The sequence below is a fragment of the Leucoraja erinacea genome, chromosome 31 (genome assembly GCF_028641065.1).
Source record: "Leucoraja erinacea ecotype New England chromosome 31, Leri_hhj_1, whole genome shotgun sequence".
In the NCBI taxonomy this organism is placed as follows: domain Eukaryota; kingdom Metazoa; phylum Chordata; class Chondrichthyes; order Rajiformes; family Rajidae; genus Leucoraja; species Leucoraja erinaceus.
This window is the reverse complement of record NC_073407.1, coordinates 17488243-17513225: the sequence shown is the minus strand read 5'-3', so window position 1 is coordinate 17513225 and position 24983 is coordinate 17488243. Positions and strand designations below refer to the sequence as shown.

Genomic DNA, 24983 nt, shown 5'->3' with positions numbered 1-24983 from the left:
AATTCTATTACCGAGTTTCCATTTCCTGAATGATTTTAATAACATGGCAGTCGCTTTTACAGATTTTATACGCTGTTATTCGGCAAAAGTAAACCTGAATGCAACTAATCTGTTGCAGTGGTTCTAATTTCATGAACATTTCCTCTGGTACTCTATTTCTATGACTTCTGAGACTATAAGCATGACTCCAGCACTTTTGTCTACCTTTGATTTTCCAGCATCTGCAGTTCCTTCTTAAATACTCCAGTATGGTTTGTGGCCTCTTTGGTACCAGACTCAAGAATGTTAACAAATGCGTACAGAGCATACTGAAGGGAGAGAGTGAAGAGCCAATTATGGTTCACATAGGTAGAAAGAGGAATTGGGATCCTGTGAGCAGATTTTCAGGAGCTAGTTAATGGGTCAAAAACAGAATCTCTGTCTATTGTTTCCAGCGATACAGGTAACAAGTGCAGAAGTAAGGGGAGTGAGCAAATGAATGTGCGGCGGGAGAAGGAATGTAGGAGGGAGAACTTTGGCAATCTCAGACTTGTAAACTGTAAAAGACAGATGGGTTACACCGCAACATGACCAGATCTATATGATTGGCACTTCTAGCAATGGTATGGGAGAAATTAGCTGGGGAATGGAAATTAAGAGTGAGTCAGGAGAGAGGGAAACACAGATGAAGTGAAAGTTAAAAAGGTAGTAAGCAGAATAAGTAGGCAGTGCAACAAAGCCAAGCACCAAATGGGCCCACAGCAAAGGAAAATTGTTAAAAGGCACCAAAACGAAAGCATTATACATTCACAATAATGTATATGAATTGATGACATAAATAGTTGTAATTGGGTATGTTCCAATTGCTATAAAACAGAGATGTGGCTGTGAATATTCCAGAATGTTTGACAATTAGAGAGATGAGCAGCAAGGAAAAGGAGGTATGATAATGCTGTGGAGTGATGGCATCAGTATATATAATACTAATTAAAGGATCTTGGCTTGCTTCCGGGTCCAGTATGATGTAGAGCTTTTCTTCCATTGCCACGCCTCTGGCCCTTTCTCTATGAGAAGGAGTCCTCGCCTCCCAGTTACAACCCCTTTTCCTGTATCCAACGTTCTCCTCTTGAACCCTGCCCCACCTCACCCCCTTCCCCTGTGCCTGCCTCTTACCTTCTCTGGACCTTTTTATTTCCATCTGTCGGTACGACATCAACTATATTGACTTCTTTACTTCCCTCAGATACTCCATTCTCACCCCCTCTGAACACACAGCCCTCTGCCAATTTAGCAACAATCCCAACATTATATTAAACCTACCAACAAAGGAAGAGTTGTTGTAGTCTGGCAGGTTGACCTCAACCATGCTAAGCTGACGTCAGTTCTCGGACTCCTCGTCATACCTGCACCTTGAACATAACCCCACAGACGAATACCAGGCCACCATCGCCCAAACTGTTTCTGATTGCATCGCCTCTGGCCGCTTCCCTTAACTCTTTCTCCACTACTCTCAATTCCTCTGCCTCCACCGCATCTACTCCCATGATGATTTTCCATTCTAGGACATCTGAGATGTCCTTTCTTTCCTCTCTTCCTCTGTCTTAACTATAACCTGAAGTCTAAAGAAGGGTTTCGGCCCAAAACGTTGCCTATTTCCTTTGCTCCATAGATGCTGCCACTCCCACTGAGTTTCTCCAGCACTTTTGTCTACTCCCAAATACAGTTTTGCTATGATTTTGCCTAAATTCACAACTTCATTCATTACCGCAATACATGTTTTTAATGTTATTTAATGGGTTTTTCTTCGTCATTATCATCTTCAAAAGGTTTCCCCTGTGTTTCAGTACAGGTGACAGTAATAAGCTAGACTAAACACAGCTTATATAGAAATAAAGAACTGCTGGTTAATAAAACAAGGGAACAAAGTGCTGGGCTAACTCAGCTGGTCAGGCAGCATCTCTGGAGTACATAGACAGGTGACGTTTTGGGTTGAGACCCTTCAGACTGAAGAAGGGTCTCAACCTAAAACATCACCTTTTAATTATAGTGAATTGGTCTTCACAGGGGCACTGAGAAAAACAAAAATGAGCTTAACCTATATGCTCATCACAGGGGCAACTTTAAACATACATTTTGAAGGAAGGTAGAGAGATTTAGGTTCATTTAAAAAGATGATGCTTTAATGGCAGGAGAACTTGCCAGCCTTGCTCATTCCTTGCACTCCTGAAATTCTTAACATTTCACATTTGTCTTGTCATCATTTCAAATATTAATACTTTGCATAATTTGCGCTCCATCTGTCAACGCCCTTTACCCCCCCCTCCCCTTTTTATCAACCAATCAGTTTGCGCTTTGAGTGACCCCAAATCCTCAGATTTACTTTCCTTCCTTTTTGTACTTTTTTTCTGTATGCACAACGAAAAGGATCAGCCTCACAATACAACTGATTGAATATATTTGTGTGCATTTTGGAAAGTCAAAGCGGGATAGTGAATGGTAGGGCCATGGGTAGCATTGTAGAGCAACGGGAGTGAAGATGCATGTTTTCTGAAAGTGGCGTCACAGATAGATATGGTGGTCACGAAGGCTTTCGATACATTGGCCTTCATGAATCAGGTTATTGAGTATAGAAGTTGGGATGTTATGTTACAATTGTAAAAGTAATTGGTGAGGATACATTTGGAATATTGTATTCAGCTTTGGGCACCCTGCTATAGGATGGATGTTGTTAAGCGGGAAAGAGTGCAGAGAAGATTTACGAGGATGTTGCCAGGACTTGAGGGCCCGAGCTCTAGGGAGAGGTAAGGCAAGCTAAGACTTTATTCCTTGGAGTGCACAAGACTAAAATGTGATTTTATAGCGGTATATAAAATTGAGGGGAGTAAATAGAGTGATTGCACAGTGTCTTTTATGCAGAATCAAGATAAAGAATACATAGGTTTACGGTGAGAGGGGAAAGAAATACCAGGAACCTGAAAAGCAACTTTTTCACACAGAGCGTGGTGGGTATATAGAACAAGTTGCCGGAGTAGGTAGTTGAAGCAGGTACTATAGCAATATTTAGATGACACTAGACCAAGGGGAGCCCGTTGGGTCCTGTCCCCTCAACTTGCGGGGGGGGGGGGGGGGGGGGCTTGCGGGGATGGCATCACACACACACAGACTAACCACCCGCCACTCACAGGGGGGGTGGGGAGAGAGAGGTGGGGAGACAGGGGGCCCGACTCCCTGGAAACCCGGAGCGGGTAGCAGCGGGGGGAGGAGCAGGGTAGGGGCGGTTAGCAGCGGGTGGGCCACGAGCAAAGGTATTGTGACGTCAGCTGGCCAGCGGTTAGATTGGGAAAAAAAGTCAGATTTGTGAAAAAGTTTACAGATGAGAGGATTTTTGAAATCATGAGGTAAATCACTACTGGAATATGATTAGGAGAGATGCATGTATAGGAATGTTTTAGAGGGATTTTAGCCAAATTAGGTTGTGGGACTAACTAAATGGAACATCTTGGTAGGCATGGGCAGGTTGGGTTGAAGGGTGTTTCCGTGCTCTATGACTGTATAACTATAAAAACTATATGTATGACTATAAATTCTTCTGATAAAACAGCATTTAATTTCTATTCCTTTTCACATCATCCATTTTTGAATCCAAATTAGTACTAATCCGGTTCTCCTCCCCTTGATCAACTCTTTAAAAAACATGTCCAATATATAAATGAAAATTAGCAAACTGGTGGAAATGCTCAGAAGGTCACTCAGCATCTAAAGAGAAACAGATAATAATAATTTTATTGAAGGTCATAAAAATCGTCAACACCCATAAGTTAGATATATAAACACAGGAAAGCTCAATGCTCATCAGATCAGGAATGTAAGTTGAGAAAGAAAAATGAGTTGATATTACAGATGTTTAATTGTGTAGCAGAACTGGTCTGCCCAATCTGCCGGGCGTTTCCTGCATTCTTTTTGTTTTATCAATGGACCTGACCTATTCATAGCTTTAATGTAGACAAAAGTGCTGGAGAAACTCAGCGGGTGCAGCAGCATCTATCGAGCCAAGGAAATAGGCAACGTTTCGGGCCGAAACCCTTCAATGCTTCATAGCTTTAATGTGTTGCTTTGTTTCCCTCTCTAACTTTCCTCATTAACCTATTAGCCGGATGGCTTGTTAAACATTGGGGGTTACCTGGGCAATCAGAGATAATGTCTTTGTCCGAGCCCACCCTTGTCCCATCCTTTCTGCAGCTTAAAGCTAAACTGTTCAGTCTGAAGAAGGGTCTCGACCCGAAATGTCACCTATTTCCTTCGCTCCATAGATGCTGCTTCACCCACTGAGTTTCTCTAGCATTTATTTCTACCTTCTCATTCATCAAGCTCAGTTATAATGTGTGAACTCTTCACTTCGCACAGATTCTGGCTGGCTGAGTGTTTCCAGTATTTTCTGTCCATGGTATAATGTTCTTAAAGTCCAAATGTTGCATTTGCTGCTTGTTGCAATTTACCATACCAACCAGTCATAAAGAACTAAATTGGTTAAAAAACAATGCTATTTTTAACTCTGAAATATAATTACCCCAAGATACTTGTGTCTTTTCAAATCTGGCATTTAGGCCACCTTTAATGTATTATCCTTTTATTTGTAATATTTCATCTTTATCCTTTTTAAGCAGTTCGGGATTTTTGCGCACTTCCTAGCAACATCTTCCTTTATGACAAACACTGATGCAAAGGACATGTAGATTATTGTTGGCACTTTCCACTTGTCAATAAGCTCATTGTGTTTCACTTCACACTTAAAATTTATTTTAATTGATATAGTTGGAGATTATTAATTTTCTTCTTTCTTTGTGGTATTTTTCACTTCCCTCAAGCTTGGAGTGCATTGTAGTGCCAGTCAGTTTTTTGTGTTCTTGTGTCCTGTAATTTCCCTCGCCCTTTTGCTTGGCTTAATATTTCACTGGCACTCACTCTTTTATCTTGCTGTTGTGAAATTACAATTATGTTCAAACTGAGAAGGAATTAAAATGGGTGGACGCATTAACCTAGGCGCCGAGTTTGAACACAACAAAAAATCACTTCCAGTCCTGTCAACCTAGCAAATGTCTACCATACATACATTTGGGTTTGGAGTCGGCTGTGGGATAGCTGTGCCATAGACTATTGAAGTAACTGGCAAACACAGTTGTACTTACAAAATGCACGCCTTACTGACAATGTACCAGATTCTTCCATCACAATCCTTGGGCACATTCTGTCTTCAAGACTGATTCAAAACCCCATGCATTAGTCAAAATATGAGCAAGGAAACCTCCGTCTGATTTCAACCTACTATCATTGCGTCACTGTATAGGCCTTTGCCACCTGAAAATTGAACTAAAGATTTGAATTTATATTGTGAACTCGTTTAGGATAGTTGTGCATTCCATTTTAAAATGCATATTATATTTTTCTATAGACCACTAAGGCACAGTTAAATATTGGTTTAAAAAAAATCATGTATGCATTCTAAAAAGATAACTCCAATTTGCTTTTGTTCTTCAATTCAAAAAATGCAACAAATAATTCTTGCTTTTATATTAATGTGGGGGGAAAAATCATTGAAATCATGGATGTCCATTAAATAGAATTAGTGATGTAGAAAAGAACAACAATTATATCTTGTTTACTGTTTAAGCTACTGAGCTGAAACAAAATTATTTGTGACTTGAAAGACTGTTTTGATGCAAATGACCAAAAATAAGAGTATGGTATTGTGTGTGGCTCTTTCTAATGATGTGTATATTTCCATAAAAGATTCAGTTTACCATGTAATTATAGTTGAACCAAAATAGAATAAATTATATCCTCGTGTACTACCTTCATTTGGAAGTTTTTAAAATGAATTGAAATGTTTTAAAACTGAGGAAAAGAGGCCAGTTGTTGAATTGTACTTTATAATGTAGAAAAGCAACGTAGATATTTAGAAATTGTGACATGCTAGTAGGATTTATTCAAAGCACCAAAGCACCATTGGGTCCCGTTCCCCCAACATAATATTCCACCACGCACTCATAGCCCTCAACTGAGCAGGCGCGGCTGACGTTTTTAAAGTTTAAAATAACAATAACGTTAAAAATATGATAAATGTAAACGCATCTCACTCTCCCTCTTCAGTCCCCTATTCCCCTCCTCCATTATCCTCCCTCTCCCCACCCTTCCGCCAACCCTCCTCTGATTCCTCCCCTCCCTCACCCCCTCCCTCCCCTCCCTTCCTCCTCCCCTCCTCCATTACCTCACCATCCCTCTTCCTACCCCATTCTCCTCCATTCCCCCTCATCCCCAGCACTCCATCCCTCTCCTCTTCACCCTCACTCTTCTTTTCTCTCCTCCTCCCCTCCCCTACTCTCTCTCCCTCCCTGTCCTTTCCCCCTACACTCAGTCACTCCCTCCATAACCCCTCTCCCCTCCCTACCCCCTCCTCTCCCTCTATCCACCGCCTCCCCATCTCCCCCCATTCTCACCTCCCCCACTGCCCACCTCTCCCTCTATCCCCCCAGCCTCCTCCTCCTCTCCCTCTATTCCCCCCCCCCCCCTCCTTCCCCACTCTCCCTTCTCACCTCCCCCACTTTCCTCTCCCTCTCCCTCCCTACCCCCTCCTTTCCCTCATTCGCTCCCCACTCTTCCTCCTCACCTCCCCAGGATCTCGATGTAAACCGCTGCCAGCCCTGTTTTCTCCATCACATCGGCGATGAAGTTGTACTTGAGGCGGGGGCTGTGGGGAGGACGGGCCAAGCATCCTTGAGCCAGGAGAGGCCGAGGCTGCGGCCTAGTCGTTGCCCTGGGTCCCGCTTCTCTCCCTCCCCGTGGGCCCAGAGCAGCAGCACCGCCTGCCCCATCGCCCAGGACCCGGGTCCGAGGCGCGGCCTCTCCCCGCCCCTACCGCGGATACCGGGCCCACTGTGCATGCGTGGGGCCGACGGGACACCCACAACTGTGCAGGCATGGCCGGCAAGTGGGGGTGCGGTTTCAAGTCAATTTAATTTTTAAATGTCAATAACTTGGAAAATATACCATCAATCTGAACGATACTTGTTTCATTTACATCACAGGACAATGGTGAGTAAGGTAGGCCAAAATTATAGCGCCCATCGTGTACCGTTTTGGCGGTATTTCGGGGACACGTGCACTCACACACATATACAAACAAACAAGATGAGAGTTTTAGTAATATACTAGACCAAGTGCAGACCCAGGGTCTGCTCCCCAACGCACCCATTCCCTACCCATAGTCCCCACGGGAGGCATGGTCCTCCAACTCAAGTCGTTCCCGAACATAAGATTCAGCACTCGCCTTGCTGTGCTCTTTAAAAAGAAAATTCCATTGCACTTGCCCTGCGTGTTGCAATAGCAATTCGCCCTTCCCCCTGTTAGTCTATCCATTGTGACATCATCAGTTGAAGCAGGTCGATTTGAAATTCAAGGTATTTTGATTTTTTAAAACTTTAATCAGTAATAAGTTCGAGAAATAAAGCATAAATTGTTCAGTGAAAGTGATCTCTGCCTAGAGGGTAAAAATGTGAGTCAGAATATGTAAAAAGCTTGTGAAAGTTGTCATTTTAAAAGCTTTAATCGCGATAACGTGTCAAATATAGGATAACATTTCATTGAGGCTGATCTCTGCTAGCTGAGCCATTGTGACGTCATCAGTTGAAGCTTGTGGTTTTAATTTCAAAGTCTTTTTGACTTTTTTAGACTTTAAATCAGTAATGAGTGAAGAATAAGTTGAGAAATATAGCATAAAATGTTCAGATAATGTGATCTCGGCCTCGACGGGAAAAATGTCAATCGGAATATGTGGGAAAAAAAGATTGCTAAACCAAAACAATAAGTCTGAGAATCATTTTTTATTAATTTCTCACAACAAACCACCACCCACACATGCAAATTAAATAAGACAGTGCAGAACTTGGTATGATTAAAATGGATACTTTAAAGAAAGTATTTTTAGAATTCTTTTGATTTCTGTTTACTTGTCTTTCTCAAGAGAACACAAGTTTGCTGCAGGCAAATATCTAGTTGTGATGCTTTGCTTTTGCCATGTGACAGTGGAAACGACTTGCCATACCTGATCTTTTCCTACTCATGAGGAAACTAGAGAAAGTTCTTTAGTTGTTAATAAAATTGTGTGTTTGTAGAATTGCAGAAGTAATTTATAATTCAGGAATTGGTCATTTAATTATTGTTGTTATTTTACAAAAATACATCAGGGTTATTTTTGAGAGTTTGTCAAATATTACATTATTAATAGGTACACAAAAATGCTGGAGAAACTCAGCTGGTGCAGCAGCATCTATGGAGCGAAGGAAATAGGCGACGTTTCGGGCCGAAACCCTTCTTCAGACTGACTGATGGGGGGGGGGGGGGGGGGGGGGGGAGAAGGAAGGAAAAAGGGGAGGAGGAGGAGCCCGAGGGCGGGGGGTTGGGTGTGTGGGAGGAGACAGCTCGACGGTTAAGGAAGGGGAGGAGACAGCAAGGGCTAGCAAAATTGGTAGAATTCAACGCTGCTTCTGATGCCATCCGGACACAAGCAATCCCAGGCGGAATATGAGGCGGGGCTGTTCCTCCACATTTGCCGGTGCTTGCTGGCCGCGGGACTCTGGCATCTCACACTGTGCGACCTCGCACATTATTAATATCGCCAGCCGGGGGCTTTGACTTCTCTGGTCATTGATGTGAAATAATTTTGAATAAGAAACGCTTCATTTGGAGGGGTTGGTTTGACTATTTTGTCCATGCCTCCGGACACAAGCAACCCAGGCGGAATTTATCTCTCCAATTTCCGGTGGCTCATTTCATTTTTTAATATTTGTTCAAAATATTTGAGTTTCATTTTATCTCTTTTTTTCGTTTCAGGAGAGACCATTTTGATGAATACAAGACAAAAATGAATACATTTCATTAAGGCTGACTTGCAATGAAATCTTGCAATTGTAATTGCCTTTCATTTGAGAAGCACAAGTGCCGAGTGACAGAAGCCAGTCCTGATTTATCACTGAGGTTCAACAGTTGCTGTATGAATGAATTCAGCTGAAGAGTATGAAAGGTTTTTGAATCAAGAAAGAAGATGCTAGTTATAGTGAGATATTAAGGGGAACAGCATTAGTAATGTTGATGATGAAGTGAAAAGGTAGCGTTTCTCATGAATGATTGTAATGGAAAGTTAATTAAGCATAGAGATGCTCACGTGAATATCATTCTGAATTCCTGCCTGAGATGCATTTTATGCAGCAGTAACACAACCAAAACTAAAGATGAATACAATAATGGTTGCAGACCAAGAAGTTGTCAAGCTTTCTCATAATTCATATTACACTAGCAGAGCATTGGTTTATTTAAGGATATGTTTATAAATTATATTCTGTAAACTTTCTTGACGATTATTTCTCTGAATTTACTGATAAAAAAAATAATTGGCAATTATTGTAGTGTGGCTGAATATGTTGGTAAGAGACTCATGAAAAATCCAGGTTGAAAAAGTGCATTTCTGATTGAATATCATCTAATTTAAAAAAAAATTTGAATGCTTTGCCGCCTTTTTAAGTAGGTGTTAATATACTTTATTTAAAAAAACCCATATACTTTTTAATAAAATCAATGCATCTGATGAAAAGGGTGGTGAAAACTGGCTCATCAGCGTTCATATGAGGTAACACTGTTATAGAATATAATTTATTCCCCTTTATTGCCATAAAATGTGACGCCTAGAGTATGCAGGTCCCAATCACCCAGTAAAATCGTTGTCTCCGGTTGTTTCAACCCATGGAAGCAATATTAAAGATTAGTCAGATTCAGGTAATTGGTTCATGCAATGGTTCTGTTCTGATTAGCTGCTCAGCCAGGATTGGAATCAGACAAGTTGAAGCAACAGAGGGATCGAAAAAGATTAGAGAGGTACAATATGGACAATTTTTCTGTACTCGTTTACATGGGGGAAACTCGTTTACATTGGCTTCGGTAAAGATTGTAAATTGTCCCTCGTGTGTAAGTGAGTGCTGGTGTAGGTGGGGGGGTAGGGCACTAGTCGGCACGTACTCGGTGGGCTGAAAGGCCTGTTTTCTCTCTATCTTTAAATTAACTAAAAAGTTATTATGGGTTATTTTTAATACAGGTGCACAACCTTTTTATCCGAAAGCCTTGGGACCAGACACTTGTCGGATTTCGGACATATTCGGATTTCCGAATGGAAGATTTTTAGCGTAGATTAGGTAGGTAGCGCGGGCGGCTTGAAAAGTCTGGAGCGACTGCCTCCTCCCCGGAGACCGGGGAATCATTGTAAATCATTGCATAAATGTTAGTCAGTTAATTTGGAGGGATTTTATGTGGTGGGGTGGGTGGGTGAAGGGGGAAACTTTAATTCTTAGCCCCCTACCTGGTCGGCGACTCCCAACATCGCGGAGCTGGGGGCTCCGTCTGGCCGCGGGCGGTGCCGGTTGTAGCTCCGACCCCGGTAACTCTACCCCTGGCTGCGAGGCGCTCCAAATCCATCGCGGCCCGCGGCCGGACGCCCGCAGTCCCAACTCCGCGAATGTTGGGAGAAGGCGGCCTCAGCGCCCTGGAGCTTACCGCACGGCGACCCGGTAAGGCATTGCCCGCTTCCCGCTGGTATCCTAGCGCTGCGACGCCGCCGACTCCCAACATTTGCGGAGCTGGGGTGGGGGGCGTCCGGCCGCGGGCGGTGGTGGATTTGGAGCGTCTCACAGCCAGGGGTAGAGTTGCCGGGGTCGGAGCTACAACCGGCGCCGCCCGCGGCCCCAGCTGGGAGTTGGCGGCCACAGCCCTGCGGAGCTTACTGCACGGCGACCCGGTAAGGCATTGACCGCTCCCCGTCTCTCCGACCAGGTAGCGGACTAAGAATTCAAAGTTTACCCCTTTACTTCACATAAAAGCCCTCCAAACTAACTGACTAACATTTAAGCAATGATTTACAGATGTTTAAGTGTCTCCCCGGTCTCCGTGGAGGAGGCAGCCGCTACAGTAGTACAGACCTGGGTTGACCGTGGGTCGTTTCGGGTCAAGTTTGGCGCCAAACGCGAGCTTTGGTGTGCAGACGATATCCTGGAAAAAATGGCCGGTTTTCGGAGTTTTTCAGTTTCCGGAACACCGGATAAAAGGTTGTGCACCTGTAGTAAGTTAATTAGTGACTGCACAAATGTGTCTTTTTTTGTATGATTGGTATGTTAATTGGCAACAATAAATGACCCTTAGTGGAGGTGGATTGCAGAAAGGTTTTGGGTTGCCTGTGGGAGCAAACTGGTTGTGGAAATAGCATGGATGGGAATTATCTGACGGCCTGCATAGATTGGTTAGGCTATATGGCCTAAAGTATTGTGAGAAAATCTGAAAAGAAAGAAATACCAGTAATCAAGTATAGAATCGTATCTATAATTTCAATTTAGTAAATTTTTTAACATCTGCCAATTTTAAGTGGTGGATTCTGGATCCACAGAAAAGTATTCTGGGAAGAATCCCATGATAGTTGTCAGGGCCTACTGTGTGGTTCTCTGATTGTTTCTATTCCATTACTGAAGAAAGCAGCCTCAAAAGTGAATGCAAATTGAGCAAATCTGTGTTTAATTTTGTATTTAAATTAGCTGCTTAGCCGTTTTGTGACCTTGCCAAAGGAAAGCTTAGTAAATATCTTGAAAAATGCATTAAACTCATTTAACAATACTAGAGATCTTGTAAGAATCTAACCATTATATGTGATATGCCCAAATACTGCATTCCAAAGCTGTCACAAAACCCTCAACATCAATCAGAAAATGTTACCACAAAATCTTATTTCATTGTTCATATATTTTTAAATTCTTAAATAATCTAACTACTTACAAAGTTGATACAATAGATCTGTTTCAGGCAATGGGATTGATGACATTTGTTTTGCTGTTGAAAAATAGATTTGTAATGGCGACTGTGGAGGCCTCAATACGCCCGACTCTGGGTGGACAAGAGGATGGGGACTGGACTTTGTGCCTTCCCCCACAGTGGGAACCCACTGTGGGGGGATGTTTTTATGTTTTAATGTTAAACTTCTTGAATGCTATGTTGTATTTTTATTAGTGTGCTGCAAGGACATCTGAATTTCCCCTGAATAAGGGGGTTAATAAAGTATTCATCTTTATCTTTTAATTCTCAATAAACGTTTACAAATGCCTACAAACAGGCTAAAGATATAAACAGTACTGGGTATTTTCAATACTAACTTCTGAAATGCAACACATACTCCTACATGCACCCAGAAATGCAAGTCAAGGTAAATATTGTTGGAAGATTAGTAAATCAAGAGCTTGACTATTTTATGTCCACATAGAAGGAAATTTCTCGCTGTCATGTTGACCGTTAATGAATGGCCACATCAGTTTAGATTGATCAACTCAGCAGGTTTGTTTAGATCTCTGATTAAACTAGGGTTTCTTACATTTTTAAGGAACCCTTTGTCATGTGAAAATATGTTAAGACGGATGTAGATTTTCCAATGGCAGGAGAGGGGGTGAAGGGAGGGGACGAGGGAGGGAGAGAAATCAGTTTGGTGTCTAATGTTAAGATTTTTAGTAAACTGAAATTCAAGAAAATAAAGCCATGTCAAAATCAATGTGTTGATTTTATTAAAATAAATAAAATCACCATAATAGGGCAAAGTGAGGTTGACAGAAAAGTTTCTGCTAAAGAAGGTGGTGTGAGAATGAACAGACAAATGTTTTTGGTGGTGTTGAAAACGGAGGTGGATGTGTTAGTTGAAGAGGCAGCCGGCACTGGTATGGGTTTTGTCAGATGCCAATGTGACAGGTACAGGTTCAGTAGAGGCAGCTTTGACAGTGCAGTGAAGATTTCAAAAAAAGAATTATAATTTTCACTTCCTTTCTTTATGTAACTACCGGTAACAATTAATGTTTTGCTGACTCCACAGGCAACCTCTGTGCTGCATTTCATCACAAGTGATAGGTGAATTCAGGTGGGGGAGAGATGGGTGGAGATAGTAATCAAGGTTGGATGTGATAAGTGGAGAAGACCAAAGGATGCATGGGGTGGAATCTAATTAGGAAGAAAGATGGGGAGTGAAATGTGGAAGGGATAATGGGTGGATGGGAACGGGCTTGGGTGTAAGGGGGAGCAAAATAGAGGACCATGGGTAGAGAGAAGTGGGAAATGAGTAGGTGGAGGAATAAAACAGGGTGACGAGGCGGAGGGGGTGAAAAGAAAGGTGTGCGTGGATAGATTAGATGTGAGGGGTTTACCTGTAATTGGAGAATTCAATATTCATGCCATTGGGTTCCAAGCTGTCCAGTGGAATATGAGGTACTGTTCTACCTGTGTGCAGTAATAGTGTTACTTCCAAATTAGAAGACTGGTTCAATTTCTTTCTTTAGAGATTGTGCAAAGGTCTAGGCTAACACTTAATACAATGCACTTTAGTGATATCATATTTTGGATGTCCCATCTTGCTGTTTCATTGTTGCCACCAATGTCGTGACCCATCTGTATTCTCAGTCAACTTTACAAAAGTAGATAATCTGACCTCCGTGGTTCTGCTGTTTGCAAAAGCTTGCTATGGATCAATTGACTTCTGTGATTCCTCTGTTACAATAAGGATTATACTTACAAAAACTTTTGTCAGCAGTAAAATAGTTAGGGAGAACCTGAAGTCATAAAAGGTGCCATATAATGACTCTTGTCTTTTCTCTTGTTGCATAGATGTTAGCATGGAACAGTTGAACTGGTTGCTGTATATTTGTATTTTTAATTGTTACATTGATGTGACGGAGAGAAAGTCCGAAAAATGAATACTAAATGACAAAATCCCTGGTGGGACATCGTAACTGGAGATTTGAGAATTTTACTTGATGCTGCAGAGAAATCAATAGATCGGAAGGAAACTAACATAGTGCTTAAAAGTAAACAAATTAAGCAACAATGGGTCAATTTCTCATCAAATCAAATTTCTCGTATGTTGCAAAACATACTTGGCTAATAAAGTATGATTTATTTTATTTTAAACATTTTAAGCATTGCCTGGGTTATTAAAGAAAAATGAAATAATTAATTTAAACCATAATGCCAAAATTATTTCCCCATGTTTATCTTTCACATGTGACCCTTTGAGGACATAGTATGATTTTCTGTGCCCATAATTGTGTAACTGACTTGGGTATATTAAAATCTTCAAGGCTGTAACCATCTTATGGCATCAGAGCATGCGACTCATTACACGCGCTTCCTAGGAAGGATCTACTATCATCTATTACAATTGCTTTAGTCTTTTAAATATTTTTTCTAACTGTAAATGTAACTGATGCGTTAGTGCTGTGAACTATATTCTGTACTCTGTATCTTACCCTTTGCTCTACCTATTGTACTTGACTGATTTGATTGTATTTGTGTACAGTATTATCTGATCTGATTGGATAGCATGCAAAACAAAGCTTTTTATTGTACACATGACAATAATAAACCTAAACCTAAAACCTTGTTCGCATTACTTCTTAGTCACTGTTTCCATTCCTCTTTCTAACTGCACAGACAAGCTGAACTTGAATCAGTGAATCTTGTTTTATGTTTGTTAATCCCAAACCCAAGGAAACTACAATCCCAAGGAAAATATCGCCCACTTTCATCTCTACCTCATTCCTAATTCGGGGGCCTTGAGCCCTCCGTTGACGGGACGATCTTGATTCCCGTAGCCGGATGCGGGGGCCCCATGTTGGAGCTGGTCGAGCCTCTGCGTCGTTGGAGCTTCCCGACTCAGCCTCTCCCGATGGTAAAGGCCGCGGTTGGAGCGATCCCAGGCAAGGGATCAGCTCCAATGTTAAGTCCATGCCCCGCGGGTCAGTCTGAGGAGGCCTCCAGCTCCATCGATGGTAGGCTTCAGATCGGCCGGAGATGTGACACAGAAAACAATCGCATCTCCGGCAAGGTAAGAAACTGAAAAAAAGTTTCCCCCGACCCGCTCCTCCTCCCCCCACATAGAACAAACCGGAGAACATTTACACAATCTTTTAGAATGTACCAAAAATGTTTTAAAAGATGAAAAAACAGACAGATTGTTGGCGGGACTGCCAGTCGTTCGGCGCCCCTGGCGCCACTTTCTCATCCACTCACTACACACTAGGGACAATGAACCCACAAACGCTAGGCCTTGGTATGTTGGAGGAAACCAAGGCACCCGGAGGAAACTCACGCAGTCACAGAGAGAAAATGCAAACTCCACATAGGCAGCTCCCGAGGTCAGGATCGAACCCAAGTCTCTGGCACTGTGCCACTGCAAATTGGTTGTGCATTTTGAAATCATTTGGTTTCTGTTATTCCTATTTATGGACCTAAAATTTCTCCTTCGCTATTGTCTTGTATCCTGAATACTAGCTTATGCTTTCTAGTCCATTGCGGTTTTTACTGTATTCAGAATTTCAGACCCCCTATTTGCCTACACATTGTTCTCTTCTCCCACTTTTGTCCTGGTACCTCTGATGCTGTTGTTTTGATGTCTTGAAATATTTTGAGACATGGAAGTTGTTAGTCAGATTGAAGTTTTAATGTAACTGTCACCTGTAAGGGATTTCTTCAAGTTTGTTAAATTCAGTAATGGCTTTAATATGTATTGAGATGTAAATATTGCATTCCTTCACCAGTTTAATTTACATATGTAACCATGTATGTTTTTTGATTTTCATGATATTAGATTATTGTGTATAGTTCTGATTGCACACCACAGGAAGAATATCATAGCAATAGAGAGATTGAAAAAGAGATTCAGCAGAATATTGAATGACATGCAGGGCTGTAATAAGGAAAGTTTGGATAGGGTTTGTTGGATGCTGAGGGGTGACCTTATCCATAAAAATATAAGGGCATAGGTAGGAGAGATAGTCATTTTCCCAGGTAGTCTGGAGTTAGCTGGTGGAGGTTTAAGGTGAGAGGAGAAATGTTAAAAGATTTGAGGGGTAGGTGTTTTATACAGAGGGTGGTGAACATCTGGAATGAACTGTGTAAGAAGGAACTGCAGATGCTGGTTTAAATCGAAGATAGACACAAAAAGCTGGAGTAACTAAGCGGGACAGGCAGCATCTCTAGAGAAGGAATGGGTGACGTTTTGAGTCGAGACCCTTCAGACCTCAACCCGAAACGTTACCCATTCCTTCTCTGCAGAGATGCTGCCTGTCCTGCTGAGTTACTCCATTTTTTTTGACTATCTGGAACGAACTGCCAGAGGAGACGATGAAGACATGTTTAAAAGGTGTTTACATAGATACTTGGTTAAGAAAAGCGTACATTGGCTACAAGACTAATATGGGCAAATGGGATTAATGTAGACAGGCTTTGCAATTGGCATGCGTGAGGTGGGCTAAAAAGGGCCAATGCCTATGCTATATGTTTCCATGATTATAGAGTGATTTTCTGTTATGACATAAGAAATATAATGAAGTATTTTGTGTAATAAAGCTAATTGAGAACTAAGGATCTAAATTCTTTAAAACTATTTGCTGTAATGTGATTGTAATATATGGTTTTATAAATGTCAGTATTTATCAAGATATGTGACTTTTCTACTGGATAGACAGTTCATTCCATCCGGGAGGGAAATGTCAAATACATTTTTTGGGTCAACGTGGATGTGATTTGTTGCTGTAAATCAATACTTTCCTCTAACTCCTTCTGTGGCTCATTGCAGATAATATTCCTGAGGATTTAAGGGATGCTTTCTACACAGACCAATATGAACAAGAACACATTAAACCACCCGTCATCAAGCTGCTGCTGTCCAGTGACCTTTACTGTCGTGTGTGCATCCTAATTTTAAAAGGGGATCAGGTGTCTGCGTTGCGGGGTCACCAACCCGTCATTCAAGCATTGTCGCGCAAAGGCATTTATGTGATGGAGAGTGATGATATGCCAGTTTCGGAATCGGACCTGACGCAGTCTCCAATCAAAATGGTGAGTGAATTAAATTCTTACTGGGGTTTATATTAATTCCTTTAACTGGTGGCTTTCTGGTATTCCTGGGTAGATTTGATTATCGTTTCTTCAGGCTTCCCTTCAGGAATGTGGGCAAAATTGGATAGCAGAATGCTCCCTTCCATGGTTTACACGGAAGCTGTCTTCTATGGTTCGCAAGCTGTGGCTGTTGATATTACTAATGCTAAAACCAGCAGATGCTACCACTGACCATGTGTTATAAACTGAGCAATTTATAAGTGCTCTTCACAGATTTGGCATAAGCTGAATATCGTGTAGAGAAGATTTGCAATTGTTAGGACCTGAGCGCTTGAGCAAAAGGGAAAGGTTGAGCTTTATTCCTTGCAACGCAGGAAACGGGGTGATATTATAGAGGTGTATAAAATCATGAGGGGAATGGATAGGGTGAATGCACCAAGTATTTTACCCCAGGTAGGGGAATCTACCGTTATGACATTGATTTTCCTTTTGAATGTATTGAACAATCAGGATTCAGCCTTTTCTCTCTGGAGATGCTGCCTCACCCGCTGAGTTACTCCAGCATTTTGTGTCTACCTTTGGTTTTAACCAGGATCTGCAGTTATTTCTTGCACAGCAGTATTTATTTGTTCCATGTGGCTGATGTACATGGGAACATGTCAAAGGCCTTATTGAAGTCAATATAAACCTATTCAGCTGTGTTGACTCATCAATATATTTAATTCGTTCTTCAAAAAAAACGCCATGAAATTAATTAGATAGCATCTCCCACCAACACATTTGTAATGATTATCCCTGTCATTCCTTACCCTTCAAAGTATAGATTAATCTTCTGGTTCATATTTTTTTCTAATAATTTCACAACCACTACCTTTTGAGTAAAAATAAAAGTTTCTCACTTTGGTCCTTTTGTTTTCTGTAAAATTATATGTATGCTCCCTACCACAACAAACCATGGCGGAATTTTGTGCATCTCAGTGAAATCTCGACTTGGTCTTTATCTCACCTCACATGACAGTCCTATCATTCCAGGAATCAGTCTGGCAAATCTTCATTGCATTCCTGCTGTGGCTGGTATATATTTTCTTGGGCAAGAAGACTAAAATTGCACCATTTCAGCAGGTGTGATCACACCGATGTGTTTCAACAAGTTCATCTTGCATTCTTCCAAAAGACAGTGGGCATAAAATTATAATAATGGCATTCTGACTGTTTGGAAATCTTGACAGTTTGACACTCATTAGTTCCCATCCCTTTCCATGCTCCCTGGTTTCCATCCTCCCTTTCCCACTCACTAGGCCCCTGATGTCCACGCTCTGATGTCACCCAAGTCCTGAGTGTGCCAGAATATTGGAATTTTAATGTATTATTTTATGTTAGGAGGTAGGAGGATGCTGATACAGAAAAACAGTTGTGGTCTGTATACAGGGGGTCTTGAATAGCAGAAAACCATAAAATGTAATAGATTCTGACTGTTGGGAGCACCCAGGTAATACTACTAAATGTATGAGGCCTGGTGGTTGGGAATTATGACATTACAATAATGTTAAATCACTGACTCGTATCACCGCAATAAACACTACATTTTGATTATGAAATTAACACCAGATTAAATTAGTAACTAATTTATTGAAGATTTGCTAGAAATATCTTCCAATTATTTAGATTTATATTCATTGTTTCTATCAGAAGGTCATGGGTAACTTTCTTGTAAATTCTCAGTGAAGGTTTATTTATTTATTTTTTTAATCATGACATTTTTAATTTCTTCAAGCCAATTGTAAACCTTTAAAGGTACACAAAAAAGCTGGAGAAACTCAGCAGGTGCAGCAGCATCTATGGAGCGAAGGAAATAGGCAACGTTTCGGGCCGAAACCCTTCTTCAGACAGAAACCTTTAATGTTTGTCCTGTTCTTGAAAATAGCTGGAGGTTCCCTGAATGGGAAGAGCTGCCTGTAGTCTCCACTCGGATTCTACATTATTTGCCACTTGATTTAGATTTGGGCTTGGATGGAGTGGATGTGGAGAGGATGTTTCCACTGGTGAGAAAGTTTAGGACTATAGGTCATAGCCTCAGAATTAAAGAATCTTCCTTTAGGAAGGAGACGAGGAATTTTTTTATGTCAGAGGGTGGTGAATCTGTGGAATTCTTTGCCACAGAAGGCTGTGGAGGCCAAGTCAATGGATGTTTTTAAGGCAGAGATTAATAGATTCTTGATTAGTACGGTGTCAGGGGTTATGTGGACAAGGTAAGAGAATAGGGTTAGGAGGGAGAGATAGATCAGCCATGATTGAATGGCGGCGTAGATTTGATGAGCCAAATGGCTTAATTCTTCTCCTATAACTTATGGCTAAACTTCCTTGCTGAGAACATCCTCAACTCGATTGCCTTGGTCCTACTATGTGCCAGAATCTTCCAGCAAGTAGTGAGGTCATGTGGGCAGACCAGAATCTTTATTTACAAAATTGCTCAGAATCTTTTGATGGGTGACCGAGCCATGAGTCCCAACTTCGCCATCTGTCAAAGTATTTAGCAGTTTGTAATTCTTCTGAATGTCCTCGATATAGCAAATGATTGATTTACCTTTCTTCCTCGCACTATAAAAGCTTAATTGAAAGGAATTGGCGCATGTATTCTGGGCAAGATCTAACCTGCACAAGATCTGTGAATAAAATTTTAGGATTCTCCCAGTTCATGTTCCATTGTCATACTCAATATAAATTCCTCAATACAACATACTGATACATTTGCTAGTTGGAATGTCTCAGTAGATTTAGGGTTTCTTTAATTTAATGCAGGTATTAGAATTCTGAAATTGCTTGCATTTAGATGATTAAATGTTGGTAGTTGGTGAGGTGAATGCAGGCCTTTTAACAGCAAGAATTAGGCCACAAAGTTATGTGGCTGAAGGAGAAGCTGTTCTGCTCTAAACTGAGATGGTGAATTGTGAATCACGGATTAAAGAAAGTGTGGGCGACTTTCCATATTCAATGATAATACCCAGCATTTTATGTAAATAGGATACTTTGCAAAACTTGCACATTATTTAAAGCTTATACTGATGTTGTTACTGTTAAACTGAGTTATTTTGTTAATCTAATGTCAACTTGACTCAAATGCTTGTAGCTGTTGAAATCAATTCTTTATTCAGCTGAGACTAGTGTCTGAACCTTCCAACACAGAGCTGATGCTCAGGGGCGGGTCCAGAGAAGAGTAACTTTGATAGAACTCATGGCATTTATATAGGTATTAGACATTTCAGATGCAGAGGATATGAGAAGCTAGTAACCAATCATCTAAGTCCTGGTGATTTACAACATCAGTCACATGATCCCCCTTCCCTGGCCTCATTACAACCTTTGTTTGCCTGTGGTATAACTTTGCTTATTTTATTTCAACACAGCAAAACCCCAGTAGGCTCAATTATCAAAGACCCCTCCTCAAATAATAAGATAAGATACGTAATACAATGATCACACAAGTCATACACACTTTTCATACCAAGAAGAAAGATATTTCTATAAATCTAAACAGTCTAATGTTTACAGTCCTACTAAGACAATACATTTCATAAATTATTTCACTTCAATTTTACACAGTTTAAAATACTATTACCTATGTATTTAAAACATTAATTATATAAGTTTGCTGAATTACAGTTTCTAAGTTCAAAACCCACACACACCTCCCAACCAGGCATACATGGGTCATAAATCTGTCAACTTAATTAATAAGTGTTTGGTGCCAGGATACAACTTCAGACCATTACACCAGAATTACATCTGCTTCGACTTTCTATAAACATAGGAAGGTCACATATCCATCAATCTAATTATTTTCTTCTCCAAGCAACTACACCCCTTCACAAACATCCTACCCCTATCTCAATCTCATTATAATTTAACTTAGCCGATGCCAAATTACAGAGTCTATTATCTCTCAGCCTTGAATTCTGTCTCAAGCATAAACCTCACAGTTCAAGAATGTGCCATAGAGAAAGAGCAGATGACATCTGGCCCAAGGAGAGGCCCCATTCAGCAATCCACTCTCCAACACAATCATATCAAATACAATTTCCTCTAGCGATATAATTGCCTCATAGCAATAAACTAAGCTATACAGGTTCAGATCAGCGCCTCTATGCTTTGATTAATCTGTTCACTGTATGTCTCTCTTTGCACTTTATTCACCATGTAGAAATTACAGCAGTGTTTATACATAGTCCTATGTATAAACACAGCTATAATTTCTACATGATGAAACCAAAATGTATAAAAATACCCTTTAATAAAATCTGACAATGTACACTTTAACTACATGTTATTTTCTTATTACAAATCTCAAATTGTGGAGTACAGAGGCAAATAAATAAATGATGGGTCTTTATGGAGGGCACCATACCTGTAATTTGTCAGTGCTAATGTGGACATTTAATTTACTTTCTTACCCACCATTCAGTTTGTCACATTTATTGCAAAATGTGTCTAGTGTTGATACTTTAAAATTATTGTGAGCTATATCTAACATTTTATTATTTTGCTTATTGCATTCAATTTTCCAATGTACCTTTTGGTCCACATAAGCAGCTGACCATCCAATTTATTGCCCTGCATTTCGAGCCAATGGTGTGGTCTCCTTTACACTGGGGATATTGAATGCAGATTGGGTGACCCCTTTGCACAAAATCTTTGTCAGCAAAGGTGACCCATCGGTTCCAGTTGTCCATTGCTTTAATCTTCCCTTCCACAGTCACTCTGACCGCTATTTTAGGCCTCCTAAAATGTAACAGAAAATCTCAACAAAACCGATTTGAATTCAGCAATTTGAGATAATCAGTCATTTGCGTTGTAAAAACAAGCCTGAAGGCTTTGTGTCTCAATGCAAGGAGTATTCGTAATAAGTTGGATGAGTTGAACGTGCAGATAGCCATTAATGATTATGATATAGTTGGGATCACGGAGACATGGCTCCAGGGTGACCAAGGCTGGGAGCTGAACATCCAGAGATATTCAATATTCAGGAGGGATAGAGAGAAAGGAAAAGGAGGTGGGGTAGCGTTGCTGGTTAGAGAGGAGATTAACGCAATGGAAAGGAAGGACATTAGTTTGGAGGATGTGGAATCGGTATGGGTAGAGCTGCGAAACACTAAGGGGCAGAAAACGCTGGTAGGTGTTGTGTACAGGCCACCTAACAGTAGTAGTGAAGTTGGAGATGGTATCAAACAGGAAATTAGAAATGCGTGCGACAAAGGCAAAACAGTTATAATGGGTGACTTCAATCTACATATAGATTGGGTGAATCAAATTGGCTGGGGTGCCTAGGAAGAGGATTTCTTGGAATGTATGCGGGATAGTTATCTAAATCAACATGTAGAGGAACCAACGAGAGAGCAGGCTATTTTAGACTGGGTATTGAGTAATGAGGAAGGGTTAGTTAGCAGTCTTGTTGTACGTGCCCCCTTGGGCAAGAGTGACCATAATATGGTTGAGTTCTTCATTAGGATGGAGAGTGACATTGTTAATTCAGAAACAATGGTTCTGAACTTAAAGAAAGGTAACTTTGAGGGTATGAGACGTGAATTGGCCAAGATTGACTGGCAATTAATTCTAAAAGGGTTGACGGTGGATATGCAATGGAAGACATTTAAAGATTGCATGGATGAACTACAAAAATTGTTCATCCCAGTTTGGCAAAAGAATAAATCAGGGAAGGTAGTGCATCTGTGGATAACAAGGGAAATCAGGGATAGTATCAAAGCGAAGGATGATGCGTACAAATTAGCCAGAAAAAGCAGCATACCAGAGGACTGGGAGAAATTCAGAGACCAGCAGAGGAGGACAAAGGGCTTAATTAGGAAAGGAAAAATAGATGAAAGAAAACTGGCAGGGAACATAAAAACTGACTGCAAAAGTTTTTATAGATATGTGAAAAGAAAGAGATTAGTTAAAACAAATGTAGGTCCCTTGCAGTCGGAAACAGGTGACTTGATCATGGGGAACAAGGAAGGATATGGCCGACCAATTGAATAACTACTTTGGTTCCGTCTTCACTAAGGAAGACATAAATAATCTGCCGGAAATAGCGGGGACCGGGGGTCAAATGAGATGGAGGAACTGAGTGAAATCCAGGTTAGCCGGGAAGTGGTGTTGGGTAAATTGAATGGATTAAAGGCCGATAAATCCCCAGGGCCAGATAGGCTGCATCCCAGAGTACTTAAGGAAGTAGCTCCAGAAATAGTGGATGCATTAGTAATAATCTTTCAGAACTCTTTAGATTCTGGAGTAGTTCCTGAGGATTGACGGGTAGCAAACGTAACCCCACTTTTAAGAAGGGAGGGAGAGAGAGAAAACGGGGAATTACAGACCAGTTAGTCTAACATCGGTAGTGGGGAAACTGCTAGAGTCAGTTATTAAAGATGGGATAGCAGCACATTTGGAAAGTGGTGAAATCATTGGACAAAGTCAGCATGGATTTACGAAAGGTAAATCATGTCTGACGAATCTTATAGGATTTTTTCGAGGATGTAACTAGTAGCGTGGATAGGGGGAGAACCAGTGGATGTGGTGTATCTAGACTTCCAGAAGGCTTTCGACAAGGTCCCACATGAGAGATTAGTATACAAACTTAAAGCACATGGCATTGGGGGTTCAGTATTGATGTGGATAGAGAACTGTGGCAAACAGGAAGCAAAGAGTAGGAGTAAACGGGTCCTTTTCACAATGGCGGGCAGTGACTAGTGGGGTACCGCAATGCTCAGTGCTGGGACCCCAGCTATTTACAATATATATTAATGATCTGGATGAGGGAATTGAAGGCAATATCTCCAAATTTGCGGATGACACTAAGCTGGGGGGCAGTGTTAGCTGTGAGGAGGGTAGTTGAGGCCAGTTCATTAGCTATATTTAAGAGGGAGTTAGATGTGGCCCTTGTGGCCAAGGGGATCAGAGGGTATGGAGAGAAGGCAGGTACAGGATACTGAGTTGGATGATCAGCCATGATCATATTGAATGGCGGTGCAGGCTCGAAGGGCCAAATGGCCTACTCCTGCACCTAATTTCTATGTTTCTATTTCAGTTTTGTATTCGCACATTTCCAACATTCATTTCCTCTCGCGTTCCAGAATTATTTAATTAATTTTCACTTGCTCATTTCCTCTCGCGTTCCAGAATTATTTAATTAATTTTCACTTGCACATTCCCCTTGAAGGTGGGATGTATTGAAGGGAAACAACTGAGGGATACAGCATTTGAAAATTGAGCCATCTGCTTAAAAGAAAATTGAGATTTTGGTTGATATTGAAGTTCAGAGAGACAATGAATACATAGTAAAAAACTTTTTTTTTAAATGGCAAGGATGGTGCATCAGTTATTTTTCTCTCATTAACATCTTAACATTAACATCGTAATATTTGAATTTTTGTTTGCAACTTTGGCAATTGGTAGATCTCATCTTTTATGTTTTAATTTTTTCTCTACGTGAGAAGCCGCTATATATCTTCTATATTTTTGTTGTTATATTGCATAATTTAAACTTCATTTACAATTGATGTAACCATTGTGTGAAGAATTCATTACTATTTTCTATCAATATTATAAATAAACAACATTTGTTTAAAGTTCAGAAGTCTAGATAAGGAAAGTTTGCTATCTGATTGTGGAATTGGCCGACCAATGGGATGCGTGAATTAGAGTTTTGGAAGCTGCATTCTAAATGTAAAAATCATGTAAAGAACAACTTGACTCATTTACATTTGCAGAGGTTACCACCTTTATTAGCAACTCAAAAGCTTATGGTGTTCTAAATGCATACCCATACTAATGATCTATACTTCTGATATTACAGAGTGCTCATATGGCTTTGATTGATGCGCTGATGATGGCCTACACAGTAGAGATGATTAGCATTGAAAAGGTGGTGGCATCAGTAAAGCGTTTTTCCACATTTAGTGCCTCAAAGGAATTACCATATGATCTGGAAGATGCCATGGTGTTCTGGATAAATAAGGTAAATGTAAAATCTTAGGTACTTTTGTTTTACCTTAATG

General features: G+C 40.9%; 1 protein-coding gene across 3 annotated transcripts in view; it reads left to right on the top strand.

Annotated features, from left to right (window-relative positions):
* Positions 1-24983, top strand: part of camsap1b (calmodulin regulated spectrin-associated protein 1b) — a 68021-nt gene that overhangs the window by 3347 nt on the left and 39691 nt on the right. For all 3 annotated transcript variants that reach the window (XM_055660129.1, XM_055660128.1, XM_055660127.1), the window contains exons 2-3: positions 16676-16938; positions 24782-24943. In XM_055660129.1, the coding sequence (XP_055516104.1) occupies positions 16676-16938; positions 24782-24943 (425 nt within the window). The remainder of the gene's footprint in view (positions 1-16675; positions 16939-24781; positions 24944-24983) is intronic.